This window comes from Ictalurus punctatus, chromosome 3 (assembly GCF_001660625.3).
Source record: "Ictalurus punctatus breed USDA103 chromosome 3, Coco_2.0, whole genome shotgun sequence".
NCBI classification, from domain to species: domain Eukaryota; kingdom Metazoa; phylum Chordata; class Actinopteri; order Siluriformes; family Ictaluridae; genus Ictalurus; species Ictalurus punctatus.
Window position 1 is genome coordinate 16,068,579 of NC_030418.2, and position 8,708 is coordinate 16,077,286.

The 8,708-nt window shown below is 38.5% G+C and overlaps 1 protein-coding gene across 2 annotated transcripts in view; it reads right to left on the reverse strand.

The window, feature by feature from the left end:
• tet1 (tet methylcytosine dioxygenase 1) overlaps positions 1–8,708 on the reverse strand; it is a 41,457-nt gene extending 32,749 nt beyond the window's left edge. The window contains exons 1-2 of one of the 2 annotated variants that reach the window (XM_017464534.3): positions 8,381–8,708; positions 5,819–7,417 (exon numbers count right to left, since the gene is read on the reverse strand). In XM_017464534.3, coding sequence (XP_017320023.1) covers positions 5,819–7,270 — 1,452 coding nt within the window. In that variant the 5' untranslated portion in view covers positions 7,271–7,417; positions 8,381–8,708. The remainder of the gene's footprint in view (positions 1–5,818; positions 7,418–8,380) is intronic. The other variant, XM_047154242.2, reaches the window with a different exon arrangement.

The following is an 8,708-nucleotide window of genomic DNA, read 5'->3' on the forward strand; positions in this document are numbered from 1 at the left end:
ATAGAGCTGGTGAACTGGAAATTAATAAACGGTAAATCTCCAAGTTTTAATGTTACATTTGACTATGAGTCACTTGGACAAAAGAAAACAAGTTTTAAGACTACATACAGTGGCGAAAAACACATGCCGTGTTTACTATGACTACATGACAAAATTGCAGGTGACGGTATGGCAAGTACTGAATTATAGCTATTACACAGGGCTTTTTAGCTCAGTGGTAACAATTCAGAAATGCAGTCTCAGTAAACAAGAGAAATATGAAAGACATTTTATGAAAATCGGAAAACAGTTTAGGGTCACGAGCCACTGTTATCTTTAAAAGAGTTGCCATCAAGATCAAGAGATTCATTGTCATGTGCACAGTAAAAACGCCACGGTTTAGACCACACAATGAAATTCTTACTTGTTCCTAAGCTCTAAAATATTGCACAATGTAGATTATTCCTGGAACAAATAATCCACAGCACCCTCTCTGTAAAATTCTATTATTGAATATTGTAGACAGGTTTGCTCTATCAATTATGTGTCATTGTAGTCTCGCTGTCATTACTAAGCATTTGCTCGGTCTATGCAAGAAATCCCCTATAAGCATCACGGTTACTGCTGCAGTGTGGGTTTTCCCTTTTGCACCGCATACTTTGGGTTGTATTCAGTCCAAGTAAGTAATTAAAAAAAAAAAGTTAATATCTCTGCAGGGAAAATTTATATTTAATGTTGTACTACAAAAGGTGTTGATATTCCCATTCATATTATTAAAAGCACCTGAACACGTGTTTCATGTGTTTGAATTGCCAGGTTTTTCTTGTATAGGGTTTGGCAGGAGTTCTGTCCTTTAAGCATAAAAAATGAGGGTATAGAAAGTGTGAATTGATATAGCAGATATGTGTTTACATGGTGGCATGCCTTCCTGTGTGTATTACCACCATGCATCCAATTTTAACAGGATAGGTTCAAGATCAACCGAGATCCTGATCAGTATAAAAAGGCTACTGAAAATGAATGAATGTTCAAAAACACATATGGGTGTGTGATGTCAGGTTCCCACATACTTATGGCCCTACAGTATAGCATAAATATATAGTTTAGCTGACTTGACACATCACCTACCTGTTTGTATATTGCATGGCATATTGTGAATGCTTTATGTTCCAATATAATAATAATAATTAATAATTAAGCTATTTTGCGCCGTATTGTGCATCCCTACCATCTACAGTTCAGCTTTGTTACACATTTGTTTGGTTTGCACACAATCGGGTCTCAGGGCCAAGCCCCATCCTGTTTAGCTGCCTGAATGGATTGTCAGTTAAGATCTGTCATGTTTGAGCTGGAGTAGGTGTGAAGACAGGCTGATCCTGATCACCCTGCATGGAGACACTAGCTTCATCTAGTCTGTTTCCTACTCAACCTTTACAAAAAATGTCAAATTAAATACCTAATGCAGAAAAGAGCATTGTAATAAGTAGGATTGTCACGATACCATAAACGTACCTTATGATACTATACCAGCTAAAGTATCACGATACCACGCGATAGTATGTTAGTTCCTAATTCAAATCTACAAAATGAACCAAATTTACAAAAAATACAGAGATACAAATGAAAACAGACAAACTGAATTTTCCTCTGAATACTTTATTAATGAGAATGAATAACTGGCTTTTGGAAAAACTCAAGAACAATCATACGTACAGTTGGCAAGCAACTAACTCAATGTGCCACATATTTCATCTATTAGTCCCTAGAGCAATGAAATCATGCAAAAGGAAAATGTCCTCAGAATACTAAGAATGAACACATCATTAGGAATAAATAACAATTTGGAAACAACAAACGCTAAAAGATAAATAAATGTATAAAATTGGGAACATTAGCTCGCTTACTAGCAAACATGGCTAATTTTAGAATTTACACACAGTGGTTGGCATAAGGTTAGCTAGCTTCAGCTAATTTTAGAATTTACGCACAGCGGTGGGCATAATGTTAGCTCATTTCAGCTAATTTTAGTATTTTCACACAGTGGTTAGTGTAAAGTTAGCTCACTTACTAGCAAACAGGAAAAGATTAAGGTAAAGAATTTAAGTTATATGAAGTGTCACTAACCTTTGTGTATTCAAAGAGCAGTGAGATGTGTCGTTTTAGCGAAAATAGTATTAACTGCCGCACATACAACAATACTTACGGTACTACCGAATTGATGATACTAATGGTTTAAAAAAATACATTGGTGGTATTTTGAAGCTTTAGTATCATGATACTACCGTCGTACCGGTATACCATGCAACCCTAGTAATAAGTTTCACCATCTTGGCATTGTCATGGCAATTCATTTGTAAATTTATCCACAAATCTTTGGATAGCATATTTGAAAAGATGTGATGTCCCCTATCACACAACAAGGAGACATATGAAGCCAACTTTCAAATCTTTTTGAACTGCTGTGTCATAGCATAACACAATCTGAGGGAAGCACTGCCCTCTTCTGCATACATGAGCTCAGAGACACTCACAATTAGTGTCTAGTGTTGCGCTCATTGACAAGGAAAAAAAAATAACGGCGTCCCTCCCATCACAAGTGTAATTTTGGTCTTGACTCCTGGCCACAGATGGCTGTGGCACTGTTAGGATTTGAACCTGCAACCTCCTGATGATAGGGCAAATGTATTTCTGCTGTGCAACTCAGGAGCCTTGAAAATATGTTTTTTTGTGTGTGTGTGGTTGAAAATACTGTTTTCGTGTGCCTGGAAAGGCAAATGAGAGAAGAAAAAAAATCTGTGTTACTGTGGACTAGATCTATGAAATGCCCCTTATATTACCCTCCAGTATAAAATGTCTGACTCTCAGCAAGCCAATAGTTGAAAGTGTTTATGATGCTGACTTTACATTACTTCACACAGCTCTGAAAGTCTGATGTGTTTCAGCACAGTCAACATGCTGTTCAGTATTTCCCAAGAATTGTCAAGACAAAAGCCATGGTGTGTTTGGACTTGTCTTCATCATAATAATTTAGTGGAAGTAATTATGTTTGCTCCGACACCAATCTTGCAGATCAAATCCCCAAATTTAAATCACAAGATTGTCTCTCTTATTCAAATAGTGATGTATATGATAATGAATCGCTGCACAGTATGAGAAAATATATATTTTTTTAAAAGGTTTCCAAAAAACGTATCCATTGTGTTAGTACACCTTTATGGTGCCCAGATATTTGATGGCCTCATGCAACTATAAACAAACAACTACAGTGGATATAAAAAAAAAGTCTACACACCCCTGTTACATTGTTGTCATATGTAGGGAGCAAATCAGTCCTTGCCAGAAATAGCTAAAGTTCTTTTAATGTTGCTGTAGGCCTCTTGGCACCTTCCCTGAACAGTTTCTCCTGATCATCTCATCAATTTTAGAGGGATGTCCTGTTCTTAATATCATCATTGTCATGCCATATTTTCTCCACTTGTTGATTATTGTCTTTACAGTGTTCCATGGTATATCCAGTGCCTTGGAGATTTTTTTGTAACCCTCTACTGATTGATATTTTTCAACAATGAGATCCTATACCCGCTTTGTAAGCGCTTTGTGGCCCATGGTGTTTCCAGTTGGATGTTACCAAGAAGATGTCAGGAAACTCCTATAGGAACAGTTGTACTTTATTTGGGGATAATCGGTCACTTTAATTGATATCAAGTGTATTAGTATTTAACATGAATTTGAATGTGATTGGTTGATTCTGAACACTGGCACATTCCCAATTATAAAAGGGTGTTCCTACTTATGCAAGCTGGAATTTGGATGTTTTTTGTTTGCCCCCCCCAAAAAAAACATTTCTGGTTGTTTGTCACTTGATATTTATATGATGTAATTTCATAATAAAGGTGAACAAAGGTTCTGACATGATTTAACTTTACATCACAAAAACCTGCCATTTTAACAGGAGTGTGTAGACTCTTTATATCCACCGTATACAGGCTTGGCAAGTAACGGAATACATGTAACGGTGTTATGTAGTCAGGATACAAAAAACTGGTAACTGTAATCCGTTACAGTTACGTCAAAAAACAAAGTAATCAGATTACAGGTACATTCTGTAAAAAAAAAAATGGGAATACTATCAGGATAACATTTTTTTCATTTAAAACCAAATAAATGAATCTTATGACATAACACGATATAGACAGCTGCTTGATTATAGTTCTGGTTCTCTCTCGCCAGTCGTGGCTCACATGAACAACCTCCTGGTGCATGCGCAAATATATTTTGTAAAAAATTTACATAAATTGCTCTCTGAAATGCTTTTGTGATGTAATGTTACCTGCATCAGGGACAGTGATCTTTTTCATTTATTTATTTATTTATTTATTTATTTGTTAATTTATTTGATACAAATCCAAACATGATTTAAACCTCTAAAATAAGCTCTAAATAAAAGTATTTTAGATCATATTACTTTTCTCATGACTTTATTTACATATGTGACCTTGAAGTAATCCAAAATTAATCAGATTGAATTACTTTTGTATTGTGATACTTGGATTACATTACTAATGACATTTTTAATCAAGTAATTTGTAACTGTAACGCAATACATTTTAAAGGAACCCTCCTGTCCCTGACTGTATATGTTTACCAAAAATTTCCATGTTTTATGTTTTAATCAGGCATCCAGAATATGTAACAGCTTCCTCTATCCTTCTGTGTCTATGAAGCAGTTAAATCTAGTATTACTTAAGCTAGGTATAAACTGCAACGGATGCCTGTTAATCGTTGATCAGTGAATGATCCCCAAAACCTATTACACAATATATACGCTACAATAAACCTATTTAATGATCTAAAGAATTCATGTAGATTAGATTCATGTAAATTCACTCACCAAAAATGAGTGAATTTATTGTAGCATAAATTCAGTTGAATTGAACCATGTTGCATTAATACCTCAAGAGGGTTAAATATGTCACTGGAAAAGTTGTGTTATCACGCAGACACCAGCACATTCCTATGCATTACTAAAGACATGAATGTTTCCATTAGAATATGACAACAATATTTATGTTGAGCATAATTAAATTTTAAATCTAATCCCACAGTGTTTCAGCAGCAAATGTGAAATGTTTCTGGAAATGTACAACATTTACACTGACAAGACTGACAAGAGCAACAGACTGTTTTTCCAGGCTTTTATTTACTGTAATTCTGCCCTGAACTCTGTACCTCCCATTCCCTGACTAAAGAAAATGAGGAAGCATTTGCACAGTTGCCTTTTTGGCAACTTTATCAGTGTGAATGCGTGACACGACATGCTCTGAACAGCGCTGGATTTTAGCACAGCGTGACACATTAGCTAAAAACATGCTACAGCTTTCTGTGGTAAGGAAGGAGGCACGTCATTGTGGCAGTTAAGCATACGGAAGGCTATCATGCCCTAACACACACAAACAGACACTCACACCACGTGCTGAGCTGACAGCGACTCGTGTGGTTGGATACTCCCATTCATGTCACAGCACAGGAAGCAGACACGTAATACGGAGAACATGACAGCTGACATACTTAAGCAGTTCTGAGATCATAGAAGTGCCCAACGCACTATTAAAGCACATGTGAGTCATATCGCAGAGCTTCACGTTTCACGTGGAAAAACTCTCTTGCGCATTGAGCTGACAATTCCAGATAGCATGCAAAAACATCTGTATATGGAGAAAATACATTATGGTCTTTGCTACACTATGAACCGTGATAGTCAGGAACTATGGAGTTTCAGTTTCGCAATGGTAAGAACTGAGAAACAGAAACATTAAGCGAATGAAGTGAAGTGGCCTACCTCTCCAGCAGAGATCGGAAAGGGCCTTTTCTTCAGCTCTACACATTTCCTGAGCTTACAGATCTGATGACCAGTCTTTCGGTTTAAGCAGCAGCTGCACTGTCCACAGTTGATCTTGCGAAGACAAGGCACACATGCCCCACATCTCCTCCTCTTCTTTCTCTCTCTTCTCTGCTGAACTTGGGGTAAACGCTGGTGTAATTCTGCCTCCAGGAAGGAAGAAGCACCTGCTTCCTCGGGTCCTGGAGCCAGTACTGAACCCCCAGCCTCGGACTCATTGTCAAAAGAGGACTGGGTGCTCTCGGAGCTGCTCAACAGTTTATTTAGGAAATACGTTGCTGTTTGAGACTCACAGTCCAGGCTGGGCAGAGAGTTGCAATAAAAACCTGTGCTCAACGAGAGGAGTGACAGTGCTCCTTCATTCTTGTTGTACATCTCATCGTCGTTGTCATTCGCATCTTTGGTTTTCACATCCGCGTCATTCACATCTTTGGCTTTCAGGTCTAAGGTGCACTGTTGCTCTCTGTCCACCCCTTGGGTAGGATCTGGATTGTGCTGAAGTGTTGCTGATTCTTGAAGTAATTCATTTACAGGGGGCACCACAGAGACATCTGGCTGAGAAGAGTCTTTTGGAGTTATTTGAGGGGCAATATCATGTGACTGTGAAAGTGTGGATACTGTCAGGTCTGAGGTATTAAGTGTACAAACAAAGTCCACGTTAACGGTCGAGTCACATGAGTTCACAAGCAAATCACTCAATTCAGTGTGTGGCTGGTCAGTGTTCTGAATGGGCCCAGGGTTGTTTTCACTTTCTACCATTTCAGAGGTGACCTCTGTCTTCTCCTCCACCAACTTAGCAGCATTGAGAACAAGTGATTCTCTGTCCTCCTCTACTTTAGCTTCGTCAGAAACTGAGTTAAAGGTGGGATGCCCTCTGTTGGGAACAAGTGCCTCGTCTTGTCGGACATCACTTTTAGGGTCACAAAGATCTGGGTTTTTCATAGTATCCTGTTCCGTGGTCTCCTGGGCTTTGATGGTCTTTTTTGTGACCACCCTCCTGGGAGACTTCACTTCCTGCAAGACAATCTGGGATAACTGACTACCTCGAAAGGACCTCCTCCTGCCAGCGAGGTCTGCAAACAGGCCATTTTGGGCCTGAGAGCTACGTGTGCACCTGATAGATCCTATAACGTTAAATGTATTATTGGTCTTGCTTGCTCTTCCTGTGACCGCTTTTTTGGTGTCCTTGCTGATGGCACGTCCCTGGATCACCCTGGTTGCTCGTTTCTTTGCTTTGGGCTTTCTGATTACTGGATGCCGTTTACCTATTGTTGGCCCTCTGGGATTGCTTGAATTCCCTGCTCGCCTTTTACCAGTGGATGATTTCAACTTTTTAACATTTTGTTTTCTTGGAGGCTGTACTTTCTTTGGTCGTTTGACAGTATGAGGCATAGCTAAGAATCATGAGAGTGAGGGAGTTAAAAGATGAGTCAGCACACATGGGAAGTGGAGCTAGGATAATTTTTAACTTGAAGATCTTTCAAATGCGGAATTTGATCTTCCCTATTTAGCGTCCAGTACAATAATTCCTTGGTATGTCTGTGGAAACGGTAAATATAATCATCATCTCATCCTGATAAACTCTTTCTATTATACTTGTTATTCAGATATTTATCTTAAAGCATGCTACTCAGTAACTTTTATAAATAACTCATAGTAATAAATTATTCGTAATTACAGTGCAACTAATGTAAAGAAGGTAGTGAGGAATAGATGCATGGACCTGCTGACAAGTCCTGGACGTTTAGGGTGTTAAAGGATGGATTGATTTTATTATGATGTATTACTGCATTATTATTAGTAGTAGTATTAGTTTGTATTATTTTGTACCTTACATTGTATTATCACTGGATTTAGTGTCAATTATGTGGTGCACTGAAGTGTTAGTGTAATAAATGTTGTGTGTAGTTCCTTAGTTTGTTAGTTACAATGTAACACAACAACATTTATAAAATGTAGTCCAAGTGGGTAAGAAATTAAATCTAAAAATATGATCTAAATATGATGTTGTTGTCGTTTTTAAAGTAAGTAAAACAGCATATCAACAATGCGGCTTAAGACATAGCTAACGCCCTAATGTGGCTGTCCATGAAGTGACACATTTCATGAAACTTTTCAATATTACATTTTGTATCATGTATATTTACTAAAACGATAATTTGTGTAAAGGTCACGTGGGTTTCCAATCCTTCGCTAACGCTGACAAGTAAATGTAGACTTGAGTAATGTAGACGAGCTGAAGTTGAAGCCCAGCTGAACGTTTACTAACTCGAGTAAACTAGCCTTAGCCAGCTAGCTCCTCGCTTATCCGTTACTGTTGCTACAAGCTCACCGCAGCGTCTAGTTATAACACTTCATCTCGCTTTAAAACCGTCTGAAATCGACTTTCTATATACAACATCACGGGGGAAAAATGAGCCAATACCCATAATGAACCGACACTGTTGTTGTGGCGTTATAGTAGTGAGTACACTTTAAAACCAGTTGAAATACTTTACATACCGGAGAGACAGTTGCAACGTCTGACCTGCTAATAATACTCCACGCCTGTAAAAGACGCCTGGTCCTTCAGCATTTTCACTTAGCGAACTGGCTAAGTCGGTCGAATGACTATAAACTTGTCAATAAGTCCACTATAAACTTTTACTCATAACACTGCCATGCTGTCTCGGTGTAAAACATCGTAATAAACCGCACTTACACGAGAGCGTGTAGTGGAGCTCCACTCCCTCCGGCCTCAGGCAGCGGATCGGCTCTTTAACGCCCGCCGCCGGCTGCCGACAAAACGCGGAGTGGACTACCATCACTAAACTTCCTCTGAAAACACGCT